The 16,947-nt window shown below is 40.8% G+C and overlaps 2 protein-coding genes across 5 annotated transcripts in view; one reads left to right on the top strand and one right to left on the bottom strand.

Moving 5' to 3' along the window:
• The window catches only part of LOC105924837 (trypsin), a 10,793-nt gene extending 10,317 nt beyond the window's left edge, over positions 1-476 (bottom strand). The window contains exon 1 of the mRNA XM_036152010.1: positions 376-476. The gene's annotated coding sequence lies outside the window, so the exon portion shown is untranslated. The remainder of the gene's footprint in view (positions 1-375) is intronic.
• Positions 477-4,843: 4,367 nt separating this feature from the next.
• LOC105931694 (trypsin) lies at positions 4,844-15,913 on the top strand. 4 transcript variants are annotated; one of them, XM_036151657.1, is made up of 6 exons: positions 4,844-4,866; positions 5,263-5,473; positions 7,915-8,074; positions 12,603-12,744; positions 12,870-13,136; positions 15,199-15,913. In XM_036151657.1, exons 2-6 carry the CDS (start codon positions 5,416-5,418, stop codon positions 15,370-15,372), a joined length of 801 nt encoding a protein of 266 aa, XP_036007550.1. In that variant the 5' UTR covers positions 4,844-4,866; positions 5,263-5,415; the 3' UTR covers positions 15,373-15,913. The 4 variants fall into 4 exon arrangements, with proteins under 4 accessions (XP_036007550.1, XP_036007554.1, XP_036007551.1 ...); XM_036151661.1 differs by having other exon boundaries at positions 7,915-8,038; XM_036151658.1 differs by lacking the exon at positions 4,844-4,866 and adding an exon at positions 5,066-5,169.
• The last annotated feature ends 1,034 nt before the right edge of the window (positions 15,914-16,947 follow it).

Raw genomic sequence — 16,947 nt, forward strand, 5'->3', positions numbered from 1 at the left:
TGGCACCAGCTAGTAAACTGTGGTATGGATCACAAACATCTCATCAATATTTAGAAAGATGGAAAGGGTACAAGTGGGAAGCTTCCTGTGCTGAAATTAACCTCAGCACTACACCAAAGGGCAGGAGAGCAAGAGAGAGAGAAGTTCATCTTCTGCACACCTTAACAGGTGTAAAAAAAATAAAAAATCTTTAACACAAAACGTTTTAGATAAAGAAAAAAGGTAAATTACGTATATCATGACTGATTCTCCTTTTACATTGTCTTATCATCGAGAGATACCCGCCTCATTTCCTGTCAAACAGCAACCTTTTGAACTTTGAATGAAAAACCCTTGTAAATCTAAATCTGCCATCGATGTAAATAGTCGGCTCACCTTATCAACAGTCGCGTCAGAATCCACCAAATTTCCAGCTTCGACATATACTAATACATTCCCACACAGCAGGACAAGCCTAAGGGCTCTTTTATACTCCAAACAAGCCTGTCCCTCTTATTATCCCTCACCATTATTAATGTCTCTGTCACATTCAGAAAGGAGAGAGTCTGACCCAGTACTAGAAGAAAAAAAAACACTTCATCCTTCTCTTTTATTACAGCTTTTTCTTCGGGGGCCTTTGTTCTCGCAGCTTCACCTTATTGTTCAGCGTTGCAGATAGAGTGAATCTTTGCAGACATGAAACCCAACCGGCCAGAGCAACGATAACCTACACTTGTTCGACATGTTGTTTTTTTATATCCAGCGATGTTATAAAGAGCCCTCTAGTGTTCAGTCAACCTGAGATGTGGCAGAAAATGATTGCAGTCATTCTTTTCTCGAAACCAGGAAAGGCTTTTCTTTTCTTCTCTCCCCGGTATTCCTGTAAAACTGGCCGGAGAGCAAACCTTCCGAGCCTCTCTCACGTTGACTCGTGATCAAACGATGATCGTATCTAAGATAAAGAACGAATCAAATCATGATTTAACCCTGGTCCCGCTGTTATGCACTCAAATGTAACAGCTCACTCCTCCACAGGGACAGGGACCCGGGGAGAGGTCCCTGTCATTTATTTCCATAAGGAGTCTGCGCCTATACGGGTGTTTGGTTTGCAACTCCTAGCCTACATACAATCAGCTGTCCCCAAGGTGTCATTCCACCTTTGGAAGGTGATAGCATGCTCAGCTTTCCCTCGGGTGCAAAGTTGCTGTGGCAAACAGTGTGCCTTTGTTGCCGGTGTGTTTGTTACTCAGGGAATGAGGCAGAGGCCTTGAACAAAACTCTGAGCCTGAAAGTATGGGTGGTTCTAGACAGGTGCCCACGTAGAACTGGTCCTGGCCCCTCTACTGAAGACATGATACTAAATGATGAAGTGAGTTGGCCTGACTGGTCCCTTGGAACAATTTTATTTTTTTACCTTTAATGTTTCACATTGAAAAGGATTAAAAAAAAAAATGTTTACTTTTAGCCTCAACTGTATTGAGATCATATCACAGTTTTCATCTTCTGGATTAAGGATCTGCAACCTGCAGGTCCAGGGTTGCAAGTCACGCTTTGGCTCTGTGGCTCACTTAATATATTAAACAACCAAATATTTCCCTGTTTTTTTGTTGGTTTTTTTGTTGGTTTTTTGACTCTGTGGTCCCATGAAAAGACACTGGCCCCTGCCTGGCGTCACTGGTAAGTTTGGTCTTGATAATTTTGTGGGACACATTCAAGCAGAATAGACAATAGTGCTTTGCACAATTACCTAAGCCCCTTTACACCTTTGTTTAAGTTGCAGCCACAAACGTGCATGTGTTTCTCTGGGATTTCATTTGACGGACCAACATAAAATTCAGAATTGAGAAGTGCAATGAAAATAACACGCGGTTTTCAAAAAAGTTTTCAAAATAAAATCTGAAATGCGAGTTGTGCATTTCCACTTAAACTGAGAGAATGGACAGGAAGAGCATTGATCAGAAAAACAATACAAGAAGCCAGCGATAACTATTAGTCGTGTGCTCCACAAATCTGGCCTTCAAATCTGCAGACCTGTGGAAGAAATTAAATTTTTGGGTCAGTATGGGAAAAAAATGGGGTTTAAAAATAGAATACGTATAATATAATACATGGGTCTTCAACGTTTTCCAGGCCAAGGACCCCCAAACTGATGGCGAGATGGAGCGGGGACCCCCTAATTATATATATTGTATAAAATTGTGTTATATCAAACTGGTCCTATAGTGCCATGTGTAAATGTACCTTGTGCATTCAATACTAAGATACTCAAATAATACACAGGTTCATATATTCATATTTTTATTTTAAACATGTGTGAGGCACAGTGAGTAGGGTGGCCATGCCACTGCCATTTATAAACATAACATAACACAATAAACTGATACCTGCCAAGCTCAACAATGTCTGTCAATTGCATGTAATCATGCATAAAAGCTTTTTAAATGGACATTTTTAAAACATAAATGTGAAAAGGAAAATAAGTGATGCTTGTTAGTGCCACTGGCATGCATAAACATACCTGTTATATTGCATACAATACTGAACTATTAACATAACTGACATTGATGGGACAGGTGTTGTGAATGAAACGGTGCCCAGCTTGAAAGAGCTCCTGTGTGTCGCTGAATGTGTGCATTGATGACTGAAAGACATCTTCTGCCTCCATTTATCTGTTTACTACAGTGTGTTGAATTCATGTTAATGTTTATTTAAAGACATTTCAATTAATGGAAAAAAATTGTAGGGGGGGGATATAAAAAAAATGTCTAATCAATCAAAACTTTCTCGACCCCCATGCAGTACCTCCGCGGACCCCCTAGGGGTCGCGGACCCCCTGTTGAAGACCCCTGATATAATATATTAAAAAAGCATGGAGGTGGAAGCATGGTGCTGAAGGGAGGCTTTCCTTCAGTAGGGACTAGCACATTGAGTAAACTTATGGTTTTCTCATTTTCTACATGTGAAGTTTTTCTTTTTTACATTTAAAAAAAATTAGCCGAAATCTTTTGCCCGTTCTTCACAAAATAGCTTAAGCTTGGTCAGACTGAATAGAAAGAGTCTGTCACTTATGCGGCCTGCAACAGAATCTTCATTTGCTTTAGGTCTGAATTTTCCCGGCCCATTTCAGAACGTAGATGTGGTTCGATCTGCAACATTCTCTGTAGATCCTGCTGTCTGTTTATTTTTTGCCATCATCCATGCATTTGTTACTTCAAGGCTGGACTATTGTAATTCTTTACTATCAGGAAGTCCACAAAATGCAGTTCAAAGCCTTCAGCTGATCCAAAATGCTGCAGCAAGAGTTCTGATGAAAATCAACAAGAGGGATCATATTTCTCCAATTTTAGCTTCCCTTCATTGGCTTCCTGTTAAATCAATAATATAATTTAAAATTCTTCTTCTAACGTATAAAGCCCTTAATAATCAAGCTCCATCATGTATCAGAGCTCTGATTACCCCGTATGTTCCTAACAGAGCACTTCGCTCTCAGACCGCAGGTCTGCTGGTGGTTCCTAGAGTCTCTAAAAGTAGAATGGGAGGCAGATCCTTTAGCTATCAGGCTCCTCTCCTGTGGAACCAACTCCCAGTTTTGGTCCGTGAGGCAGACACCCTGTCTACTTTTAAGACTAATCTTAAAACTTTCCTTTTTTTGACAAAGCTTATAGTTAGAGTGGCTCATGTTACCCTGAGCTACCTCTATAGTTATGCTGCTATAGGTTTAGGCTACTGGAGGACATCAGGATCTATTTTTCTCACTCTACTGATTTCTACTGTTCTCCAGTTTTGCATTGCATTGCATTGAAATGACTGTTGTCATTTCAGCTTTTAACTTTTTGCTCTCTCTTTTTTCTTCATAGTAGGTACACCTGGTCTGGCGTTCTGTTAACTGTGACATCATCCAGAGAAGACGGCTCACACGCTACTACCATCTAATGTAGAACAGATTACTGGATCAATGTGTGCTTCTGTGCTTTTTTGTCTGTCTTGTTGTGTCTCTGTTCTGTCTTCTGTAACCCCAGTCGGTCGAGGCAGATGACCGTTCATACTGAGCCCGGTTCTGCTGGAGTTTTTTCCTTCCCGCTAATGGGTGTTTTTTCTTTCCACTGTCGCTTCCTGCTTGCTCAGTATGAGGGATTGCTTCAAAGCCATGGACAATGCAGACGACTCTCCCTGTGGCTCTACGCTTCTTTAGGAGTGAACGCTGCTTGTTGGGACTTTGATGCAATCAACTGGTTTCCTTATATAGGACATTTTTGACCAATCTGTATAATCTGACCCAATCTGTATAATCTGATTGAATTTGACTTTGTAAAGTGCCTTGAGACGACATGTTTCATGAATTGCCGCTATATAAATAAAAATGAATTGAATTGAATCAACTCTGACTGGCTTCCCAGCCCCTGCTGAAGAAACGCATCACCACAGCATGATGCTACCACCACCATGTTCAGGGTTGAGTTCAAATACAGTCAGTTCAAAAATACAATATGACATTTAAATGAATATTATATTTCTAGAAAATAAAAAGTTCCTAAAAAAAGATTTTGGAATGTCATTTTCACCACATTACTGTTGCCTTTTGGAAAATTATTAACTTGCAGCTTCAGGTCACAGTAGCCCCGACATGGGAAACACCTGACAGTGGAAGGCTACACAAATCCGTCTTTCCCTTTTTCTGGGTAAAACATCAATTATTCAGCCGGCTGTAATTGGGGGACAAGAGGAGGTCAGGCGACCTCCTCCCGAACCCTCCCACTGTGGATGATGTTGACTTGCCAGATGGCTCATCATCATCATTGTCGCTGTGGCCGTCAGGCTGATAGTAAGTTTTTTCTATCATAGCTGACATAGATTCAGTAATGTTGGACGAGTGAGGAAGAGACACTGGTGTGTAGAGTACCTCTGTGTCATTTCCACCGCAAGCAACCACCACAAACCACATGAAATACGCAGAACTACACACACACACACACACACACACACACACACACACACACACACACACACACACACACAAAGACATTTCAGCAGGGATAATCCTGGATGATGAAACCTAGTCTGCTGATGGGGAGTGGATGAACCGGCCCGGACACAGTACCTTCTTTGTTGCTATGGTAACAACGTAAGGCCTTTTAACAAGTCCGGCGGGTCAGAGGACAGACAGTTCTGATAATAAAGACTTTTCTGAATGTGAACTTTGTTGCTTTTTCTTTTTTCCCCGCCTCATCTCACCCAGTCCCTGGAATGACCTTGTTTTTTTTTTTTTGGTTTTTTTTTTTACAGGACACCTAAGGATAAAGATGATTAAAATCTTTTCCGCTGTTACCAGAGAAGAAGGAATGAGCACTCTGGGCCAACAGAGAGGACACTGCTTGCCTTGCTGCAGTGGTTCAGGTATTCCTAGGCTGAGTCTAGAGTAACATCCTTGCCTGGATTATGATGAACCTGGTCATGTGTGTTTGTGCTCTGATCCTGGATCTAACCTCGGCCCACAGTGAGTACCTTTACTTTTTGATTTTATAGTCTTATGAAATTGGAATGCTCAATATATATTTAGAAGAAACAATTTATTGCATCTATTTCATTAATACAAGCTAACAATTAGGGATAATTATTTGGAATACTCCATTTAACATTTGGGATAAACAATTTTTGTTTTTATTGAATTCAAAATAAAATTTCCGAATTTTTTGTGATCACATTTGCTCTGCATCAGTCAGTTTTCTGCAAACATTTCCTGCATGCACAACGCAATGCCCTGATGCGGGGAGAAAGATGCATTGAGAAACGGAAGGAGCACCTCTATTTCCAAGGTGAAAAGCTGGAACATTACTTTCATTTGAGGACTCCTGTGAAGATTTTGAGAAAATGCTTAGGACTGCATATTATCTAATCTGAAAAGTAATGGAGTAGCAGAGAAAGCAGGTATTATTTTATTGATCCATTTAAGGCCCCGATAACATCCCCAAATACAGCAAAATCAAAATTCACTTTGACACACATTAATTTTATGGTCGACCCACAATTTAACACATATTTGTTATCTTGTCAGCTCTGCAGAAACAAACTTCTTAATTAAACGAAACAGTGGTATTATTTATCTGATATAAATTATATTATTTGACTCAATTAGAAATGTGTTTGAAGAAAATCCATGATTAGTCACAATTTTATATTAAACTGTCAATGAGTTTTTTTTTATGTATGGTCGACTCCTTCCATGTAAAAGAGCATCAGTGTTAACGCAATTAAACGCTTGCAGTGAATTCCACGCCCTCAATCCTTATATACACACACTATTCAAATTGCATCAAAATAAAAACACATTCTTCAGTGATGTGAAAGTACTTGATATTCCACAAAATCTAATCGATTTTCTCAAGTTTAGATCTATTTAGTACACATTTGTCAAATTTCAAACCCATGAAGTCCACAAATAGCATCCTAACATACTGTAGATGTTGGAATGCTGGAGAGACTTTCATTTTGTCCTGTATCACTATGGTGGAAGTCATGACACATTCATTTTCTATTTGTTTGTTTCTTAGTCTAACAAGGTCTCCAATAAAACTATGATAAATCGTTGAGAAATAGACTTTAGCGTGATTATTAACAAAACAAATTCTTATTATTTTTGGGTCAATCTCTACCCCCAGCAGAGGAGTTAAAGCATCACTGAGTCTTGTTTGTGAGTGAAGGCAGGATGGAGCGGGAGATGGAGAGACAGACTTCGGGCTCCTCTGCTGTAACCCAAGCGCTGCTCCAATCTGTCGTGAAGAAGAAAGACCTGAGGTTATTCGGCCTTGTCCCTCCGGGAGGAGACCCTGAGACAGACTCAAAATGTGTAGGAGGACCTTACAGTGTTGGGATTCTTTGGAATCAACAGTAACTTTGGGAGGGTTGCTGGGGAGAGGGACACCTAGATTTATCTCCTAGAACTGTTATCCTCATTGCCTGACCTTGGAAAAGAGGAAGACAACGAATAAATGAGTAAGGCTTGGGATTTTTCATGCTTTCTTTATCCTGTTAGTATACTAGGTGAATCACTCTTAATATTTGATGGCAACATTTTGATGCTCCTTACCTTGGAAAATGCTGCCTGTTTCTCAGAGTTTATGGGGTTCTGTGCGTTTTTCTGGGACCGGGCTGCTTTAACGTCTTTAAATGGCAAAGCATGACTTCAGACCTCTAACCTATGCAGAACCCGAGGAAACCAAAAAACCAGAAGGAAACCTTCCAACCTGTAAGATGCAGATATGTGTGAAAAAAAGTCAGAAACACAGAGTACATTACAGAGTCGCAAAAAAAAAAGCTTCCTTTAATGATGTTAAAACCTAGCTGAATGAAAGAAATGTCATAAATTATAAGGTGTGATGGATATGACTAATTCTGAGAGTATATAATTGTTCCCTCCCATCATGCTGAGTAGTTGCAAGAAACGATCCTCACTTCTCCTCTGTCGGTGATTGTGCAGCCTGAGGTCAGAGCTCTTTGGTTTAGTAGTTACATAAGGCTGGCAGGAGAGTCCCTGCTGTAATATTTCTGCAGCTAGAGTGAAGTGGTGACTCAGGAAGGCGGCTTTTTATTACCTTTATTACACAGAGGTCCCCCATATGACTGAAATGTACCAATTCTAAGGCTGGGTAAATCAACCTGGAGGGAAGGAGATTAGGAGGAACTCTACGGTCACATATTCTTTATACTCACTGAAGGAGCACTGTTTTAAAGCTGGGCTTAAGACTCTGTTATAGCGTTCTAACCGCGCAGCTTTTGTTGATTATTCACTGCTGATCCAGCTGAAAAGGACAGGCTTAGAGCAATTGCTCAAAAAAAAAAAAAGGAATTTCCCAACAAAAATGGCAAAGAACTCACAGTAAATCTAAATGTAAATGTGACGCAACTAAGTCGGCACCCTGTGTTTGTGTTTCCACGCAGGCCGGGCGCTCACGCAGAGCCGCATAATAGGCGGTCACGCCGCCGCACCAAACTCCATCAAATACATGGTATCGCTGCAGAGCACAAGCGGCCAACACTTCTGTGGGGGATCGCTAGTTCACAGGTACTGGGTTCTGACCGCAGCGCACTGTAACATCGGGTAAGAGTGTTCAACAGCAGCAATCATCCCTAACTGTGAGCTTGAAGGATGCTTATTCATTCTGGGAGACTGTAACTTCCAAGAGTCTTGGACAAATATGAAATGAATCAATAGATGAATGTAGGGTTTGTGTGTGTAGTTTCTACTTCATCGCGTTGATGCAAGCGCCTGAAAAAAGCAATATACAAAAACTGGATCCGATTTCCAATATCGATATTACTATTAGAGCTGACTACCATTATCTAACAACATTATATATGATATACTATACATATTTCCCTACCCTTTGAACACTTTGAAATAAAACACCATCACTGTCACCTGCCAAAACAAATACCACATAGCCAATTTTATGTGATGGAAATTAGAATTGAATTGGCATCAAATTTATTTCAGAAGTCACCTACTTGGTAAACAGAGTCTACCTGTTCGTATTTGTTTTCTCCGTATATAAAAAAAGAAGGCCTCAGATGTCAGGGTAATCAAACCGAGGGGTTTGATTACTTCTTGTAGCTCCCTGGGGATCCTGCAGCCTGTTTGTTTTTTGCACTTCTTCAGTACATGTTAATATCTGTAGGTTCTTGTTTCTGTCAATTTTCTATTCATTATTTATGTTAGAAGTTTATTTGTAGTTCTCTTCGATCTTTACTGTCCTGCCTATCTGTTCTTAGTTCGGTTAGTCGGTCCCTCTGGTTAAATTTGGTCGTTCTGCATATATTTCTGTTATTTTCTGTTTCCCTCCTGTATCTGCATTGTTTTCTCTCCCTCTGCTTAATTACCTCTCCATGTTTCACCTATCTTCCCTTCTGTTCACTCCCCTATGTATTCATCCAGCCTGGCCACACTCAGTTGTTAGGTCCTCTGCTTTGCTACCTGGTTCTGGTCACCATCTTATTCTGCTCCTGTTTCCTGTTTTCCCTGCCAGCCTGGAAGCCTTTGCTTGTGTTATTTAATTGAATATTCTTCACTATAACATGCTACTCCCGAGTTCTTGCTTGCACCTTGGGCCACAAACCAAAACCCAACTCCTGACATCAGAGGTTTGTTGGAGAACAATAGGCGACATACAGTTTAAAACATCACCATAAAATGGGAAATGTACAGCAAAGCTTCAAACCCATCAATGAACGATTTTAGCAAGAGGGCATTATGAAAGAAGCTCATGGTGTCTATGGAGGAGCTGCTGAGATCCACAGCTCAGGTGGGAGAATTTATCAAAAAGACACCGGTTGTTTGCGCCCCCAATCTGGCCTTTGTAGAGAAGTGGTAAGTAGAAAACTATAAGAAGCCCCAGTTAAGGTTTTCCACGGGCAATGCTGGCAGACATAAGAAAGAAGGGGATCTGGTCCGAAAAAATAGAAATGAACAGAATTTACTGTCGTTGTTTCACACAATGAAAAACAGTTTAGCAGCTTGGCAGTGTGAATATCACACACATATTTATACACAAAGAAGAATACACGAAGTAATACACAAAACAAAGGTTAGCCGCAATCAGGACACTGCGTACATTCTGTCCATAAGGTGTCCTCAAGTGACTGGGGCCGATGTCGGACCGTTTTTTTTTTAAGTCCTAAACCTTTTTTCTAGACGGGAGGAGAGAAAAAAAAATAATGCGCCTTGGGTGAGTGGAGTCTGTTGCAATGACAATGGCTTTTTGTTTTTGGGAGTCTGCAGGGGTAAAAGTCCATCAGAGAGGGCGGCTGTGATCGGCTCCTGAGAGCAGCTGCAGAACCACACAGTGAAGCAAGTCACTGACCTGTAGAAGTTCGTGAGCAGCTGGTGAGGGAGGTGAAAGCGCTTCAGCTTCCTGAGGAAATAAACTCTTTCAGATGAGACCAAAATTGACCTACACACAAAACGCTACGTACCTGGGGAAACTGACACCGAACACACCATGGTAAAACATTGTTATAGTAGTGTCATGGTATAGAGGAAAGCTGGTCAGAGCGGATGAGCAGAAACCTGGAAAGAAAACATTTTAAAGGCCACAGAAGCTTGGCCAATCAAAGCTTTTCATGCATTATCTGATTTACAACCTGTAGCAAGATCTAAATCTGAAATTCAGATATATTTCCAGGTTGATTTTGAGCCATGTGCAAAAATATGAAACAGTGCTCCATATACCTCACAATTATGCACTGCTTTGTGTTGGTCTATGATATAGTATACTCCTAAATTATAACAAAATCTGTGTTTTCAACGTGACAAAATGTGAAAAGGTTTGCAAGGAACCATTCACACATGGCTTTAGTGAAACCCTGATTTTACTAGGAAAACGCCTGCTGACAGTTTGTGTCAGAACTGTTTCTGAAGCATTTGTGCAGACGCCAAATATTCACGTTACAGTTTTCCTATTAGCTAGAAGCTGCTGTGTAGAGCCTCGCTTGGTATGAAAGGGACACATTTGTATGAGCAAAGAAAAAAAAAACTGGTACAGACAGGTAATGTCACAGCGATATTGTCCTTTGGAAGTCAAACTGCACACAAACAGATACAGTCGAGTCAGCTGACCTTGGTGCAGCATCATCTGTGTGTGTGTGTGTGTGTGTGGTTGTGTGTGTTAAACTCAGAGTGACAGTGAAGTGTCATCTTGTCTAGTTCCTGGAAAAAGTCCATATTTCTGTTGTACTGACCCGGTCCTGCCAGCTCACAGTAAGCCATTGTTCAAAAACCTTTCAGCTGCAGTCGCAGTCAACCCCCCTGCTCAGTCTGACACATTTTCCTGTAAATCATTTCTAACAGAAATACTCTGCATCATTATTACGCAGTTTGTACTTTTAAAAATTTCATTTAAACGACAAATCTTAACAAACTTGAAACTTACGTAGTTGAGTAAGTAAAGGTGGGATTTTATCCGTGCGCGCACAATTACTGGGTAACTCCAAGCGTGCAGAATTACTACCGTGCAGCCAAATCAAAACTGGACATTTTTTCATCTCACTTCTTTCTTTTTATCGGTTAAAGTCAGAAGAATGACTCAAAAACTTTACAAGTAAACATTTCTGACATGAGAAAAAAATTAATATCAAAATAGAGATGTACTGTCCTTTACCATAAATATTTGGTTTAAGAAGAGCCGTCAAGTTTCCAACACGAGGAAGTAGGCCATGTCTTTATTCTTTCATCTTGAAGACCTTTACTGGACAGCCGCACAGTAGAGCACATTGAAGCGTGTGATGGAGCACTGAGCTGCATAAAAATCAGGCTCTTCTGGAAGGTTGCAAACTTTTCCCTTAACCACTCCTTGAAGAAAGTGTCCTCTAAAAATTGACAATTACATTGGGGTGTGGTGGCAGCGCTGGGGTTCGGAAGCCTCATTCGGTGAGGCGGTGGTCCTGGGTTTGAGTTCCTGCCCATGGAGCCCTGTCTTCTTTGTTGAATAAAGGCCACTAGTGCCACAAAATAAAATACAAAATTGACAGTTTATTTGAGTCCATCTTCAACCTAGATTGGTTCATCTAGCGGCTCGTGTCTAAAGCCACTGATCCAACCACAGCAATGGGTCACTATGCTGCTGTATGCAATATGCATATTGAGAAGACTGCAAAACCTGTTGGTTGATTATTTATCTCCCATGTTTTCTATGGCAATAATATATTAAGGGACATTTTGTTGTTCAGTGCAACAAAAACACGTTTTAAAAAGTAAAGAGATAGAAAAGTGGTCAAGTCATGAAGAAACTACAATTAGGTTGTTTGCCCAACAGTAGACTTCGGCTAGAAGCAACTTTTTGATGTTTGTTTTATGCATGGTATGTTTATCTATGTTTGCTATGAAACCAAAGCAGAAATACATTAACACTGTTCACTAATTTAGATATGTATTGTAAATCATTCATCCTGACAACATCCACCAATATTGTCTCACGTCCTGTTTTTTTTTCTGATATGCAGCTCTAATTCTTAGTTCATCAGTGCATGAAGCCTTTAAAACAAAACCGTCTTCAGATATGTCTCGGCTCAGTCCTAATGGTTAGTCTTCTGGGGCCTATTTCAGCCTTCATCACCTTAGCCATGTCGCTGAGCGCCGAACTCTGGGCTCACCAGGTAGGTTGCTGCTCTAGATTAGAACATGACAGAACCAAAGGAGGATGGGTCCCTGTTGGCTTCATGTGTAACTCTTCTCTAATCTTTGGCCAGAAATTTGGATCTTTCTTTCTCAACATGTTTCTTGAGAACCTGTTGACTATTAGTAACAAAATCATTGATGGCTTCTTTAATCAGGCCCCAACTTTTGGCAGTTTCAAGAGTGCTACCTCCCTCTGAAACTATAATTTTTGACTTTTCACAATATTGATATACGGTTTTGATCTCCTTAGGTCCTATCCTCCCTCGTCACACAAATACACATCACTTCTTCTGTATTCAAGTTTACGACGCCTGGAGTTGGAAAAACATGCATAAAATGATGAAACAGTTTAAACGCTTTCTTGCTGGATAATTGTGCTTGTAGTGTACGTTGTATTATGTTTGTTTCATGGTGAATGTCATGTTCCTTACAGTGAAGACATGTGTGTGTGTCTCAGGGCAGATCAGATGATGATCGTGGCGGGGGACTACAGGGTAAAAGTCTTCGAGGGCACAGAGCAGTACGCTAAACCCCGCAGGCTCGTCGTTCACCCCCTGTACAACAGCAGCACCAACAACGCTGACATCATGCTCGTCAAGGTAGTGCAGAGATTTACATTTCTGGAGACCCTTTTCATATCCTTTTTAGACCTATGTGTCAAAGCTAATCAAGCTATTGACCTTACGCCCACCTGCATGTTTTTTTTTTCTTCTTTTCTGTCCAGTTGCGTGCCCCTATGGTCCTGAACAGGTTTGTGTCACTGGCGCCTCTCCCCAGACAAGGGACAGGCGTGGTCGAGGGCCACCTGTGTCAGGTGTCTGGATGGGGCCACAATAGTGTGGGTGGAGGCCAGGTCCCTATCACGCTCAGGACGGTCACGGTGCCCATTGTGTCGGCCGCCAGATGCAACAGCAGCGACTCCTTCGACGGCAACATCACGGCCAACATGATCTGCGCCGGCTACCAGAGCGGAGGAAAAGACGCATGCAAGGTTTAACATAGGCGGCTGTAAGGCGGTGCTCCGTTCAGCCCGTGTAGCCACGCAGGATCCGTGAAAACACGTGAATTTATTTTTCAGTGCAATATGTTTTTCCAGCTCCCAGTTCCTGTTTCACAATGTCTATCAGGTGGCACAACCGATCTTTTTTTATCATCTCACATTAGGGTATAACCATAACACGGTTTTGGGGAAGTCCATCCCTTTGTCAGTAAGATGACACGGTCCCTCACATCAGCACATGATGAACTGTTAGGCCGACATGCTCTATATATATAGTTGCAGAGAAAATGGAAAAGTATCCCAGAAATTGTATCAAAGCTAATAATCTCATCATAAATTTAAGAAAAAAAAAATTTCTTTTGCAGCCCTTTTTTCTAGGGCTGCAAACAACAGCCTGCTTAAATGCTGGTGTGTGTTATGGGGTGTTGATTGCGCTCGTTAATGTATGTTTCCTTTCTCCGCCTGTAACGTGAGAGGAAAATTAGACAACGTTCTGTATGCGATGTACCAGTAGTCAGCACAGAATTTCCCTTTGTGAAGAAACCTGCTCAGAGGCCTTGTGAATTTAATACCGCTCTGGGAGGCCTTTCAAGCAGTTGGGGTAAACTACAGCGACTGATTTTAAATCACGAGACACTGTGACTTGCAAAAGTATTCACGCCCCTTTGGCTTGTTCACGTTTGTCCATTTTACAGGTGCAAACTTCAATGTGTTTTATTAGGAATTTGCATCACAGACCATCATAAACTAGTACATATTTGTGAGGTGGGAGGAAAATGATTCATGTTTTTTTCTTATTGTTCTTACAAATAAAAATCTGAAGAGCACATTTGGATTCAGCTCACTAAGTCAATACTTTGTAGAACCACGTTTTGACTTGGTGCAAGTCTTTTAGGGTACATCTCCATCAGTTCTGCATTTCTACAGACTGGCATTTTTGTCCATTCTTGTTTTGAGAATAGTAAAAGCTTAACCTTGAAGGAAGATTTGCCCCAGATTCCCAATTAGATTTAGGTCTGGACTTTGATGAGGCCGGTATAAAAAATTAATCTGCTTGGATCTGCACCATTCTGTTGTAGCTCTGGCTGTGTGTTTAGGGCCCCTGACCTGCGACAGACAGTCTTCTGCACCCTCTAACAGGTTTCCCTCCGGGAGTGTCCTCTGTTTAGCGCCATCGAGCTTTCCATCGTCTTTAAACAGCATCCCTATCCCTGTGGAAGAGCTGCAGCCCCACAGCATGACACCTCCTCGGTCGGTTGAGGCGTTTGTATATTTATTGTATGCCAAACAGTTTTGTTTTAGTCCCATCTGACCTGAGTACATGACTTCCACATATTTCCTCTACAAGGCTTGAGGTAAACGGTGAATTAGACATTGAATTTTTCTATTCCACTCATCTATAAAAGCTCAATTTGTAGAGTGCACAACTGATAGCTGCCGTGTACTTGAGCCGTGGATCTCTGCAGCCCCTTTAAAGCTGCCATCAGTCTCTTGATTGATTTCCCTCTGAGGCCTTCACAGACCAGTTGGATTTATTCTTAAGATAAAATATACACAGAAGGATTTTATCCCCTGATGGAATCAGTTCTGTTGGTGATTTTTTTGCAATGTGTGTTTAATTATCAGAGTAAAACGAATGCTTGAAATCTACTGTTGAATTTGATGTTGAAAACCATGGGCCATTTCCTTTCCACTTAATTGAAATCCCGTTTGAAGAGTAAAGTTTTCAGAAAGTTAATCAGATTTTTGAAACAGGGTTTGAGTTTCAATACGATCACTAAAAGCCATGCTTTATTGAAAAGTTGGCCTTTTTCATCATTTGTTCAATAAATGAATGGAGCATCAAATTAGGTAATGTGATAGTATTTTACATTCGAAGATGATATGATAAACTTGACCTTAATGGACCGAGACATTCAAGCTAAAGGATTAATGAACTTTTGTTGAAGTTTTTCCCCCCACAGGTTTAGCACTGTGTGAAGTCTGAAGGTGTTTTCCCTGCGGGGACTTTGTGGCTCCGTAACTGATAGAGGGTGTGGTCTTGTCCTTGCAGGGAGACTCGGGTGGTCCGCTGGTGTGCAGGGGCCGGGTGTACGGCGTGGTTTCATGGGGCAATGGCTGTGGCAACGGCAAGTTTCCCGGCGTGTACACAGCCGTGTCCAGATTTCGCCGCTGGATAGATCAGACCATCTACGGGCCGCACCTGCGCTGCTTTGGATACAAATGAAGCTCCGAGTCTTCTCTTGCTGGTGCAGAAGCGATGCATCTTTTGCTCTGAAACATCAATAGTTTTAGGAAAGGTCTGTGTCACCTACCATAGTTACTGTTTACATGCCTCGTACTCATGTAATGCCAGTCAAGTTCAAAAGCTGTGATAAAATGCAGTTTTATGACAATAAATACCATTTAGAGAAGATGTCATATTTGTATTGTTCTCAGTTGAAAAATAAGAATGTATAAAAAGTCCTGATTAAGCCATTTTTTAGGGCCTGATATAGGGGGTGTCTCTTGAGCTTTTTCACATTTTGTCCCATCAAACTACAAGCCTTGATGTGTTTTCTTGGGATTTATGTGATAGACCAGCACAAAGCAGTGCATTGTGTCGTCAAGTGGTAATTAGGTCTCCTCTTTACGTTTGAACATATTGCGTCTCATGTTACTTGCTCCCTTTCGTGTTGTCCTCCTACCTGGAAACTAGTGCCAATCATACGACAATAGAAGTCTGTAGCTGGTAAGTGACAAGACGTGAAAAACTCCAAGGAATATGAATGCTTTCTCCTCGCTAATCAGCCGTTTCATCTAAATGCGTCTTATTTGATTTAGAGAATAAAAACTATCATTCAGTTGAAGTTTAAAAGCAGGATTTCAGGTTTTTGGAATCGTCTTGTTATCAAACCATTTTAGGTCTGGAGGGAGTAGGTGTGTCATACCTGCTCCGTTTTTTTCTGAATAGGCAATGTGCAAAAGGTCTGCTCCGCTGCAGGGTCACGTATCATCTGTCCCTCCATTGTCTGTGTAATTATATTGGGTTTAGTTCTTCTGACAAAAGACGATTTATGTCTTTTACCCCCATCACTGAATCTGTGGAGGGCTCCCTTCATCTTGTTTATTCTGAGGATATATTTAGAGTTAACAATAGACCTCAGAGGGTGGAAAACTCCTTTTAAAAAAAAAAGAAAGAGCTCACCCTAAGGCTAAGTTTGAATCTTGGCAGTTTCATCTGATCTGGACGCTTTATACCTGTTGTGTCGGTGTCTAACACTTTCAAAGTGGAATATAAATAATATGGGACAACGTGTTGTTTCCCTTGAGCAAAGGGAATCACCTAAATGTTTGTCCACTTTGCTTTATGTGCTTTTTATTTGGAGAAAATAGTATAGGCCAAAAAATATTGTGCACTCGTACAAGTAAGAAATACTCATCCAGTTAAACCATATATATCAGGTGGTGTAGCATAAATACACAATTTAACTCTAAAAAGAGAATGCCTCTCCAACTTAAATGAATTGCTTAAATTGTTAACAAATAATTGAATTAAGTTTATCCAACTTAATTTATTTCCAATGGTATGCGGCATAGGACAATTCACATTATGCACAAGGATGGGTACAGGGCAAAAAAATGCAGGCACCAATGAATGAATAAACTAATTACTTAATTAATACAAAACTTTATTAAAACAAATAAATGTTGATTAATATCAAAAGAGGAAAAACAAACTTAAATGTATCTGTCACAGACAGTAATGTGACAAAGAACCATGTCAGTCAAGCTTTATAACTGTGTGACTGTACAAAACAAT

Source organism: Fundulus heteroclitus, chromosome 20, assembly GCF_011125445.2.
Source record: "Fundulus heteroclitus isolate FHET01 chromosome 20, MU-UCD_Fhet_4.1, whole genome shotgun sequence".
NCBI lineage: Eukaryota > Metazoa > Chordata > Actinopteri > Cyprinodontiformes > Fundulidae > Fundulus > Fundulus heteroclitus.

Coding starts and splice junctions, on each gene's coding strand:
- LOC105931694 (XM_036151657.1), top strand. CDS start 5,416: ATGATGAACCTGGTCATGTGTGTTTGTGCTCTGATCCTGGATCTAACC. Junction 5,474..7,914: donor GGATCTAACCTCGGCCCACA/GTGAGTACCTTT, acceptor GTTTCCACGCAG/GCCGGGCGCTCACGCAGAGC. Junction 8,075..12,602: donor GCAGCGCACTGTAACATCGG/GTAAGAGTGTTC, acceptor TGTGTGTCTCAG/GGCAGATCAGATGATGATCG.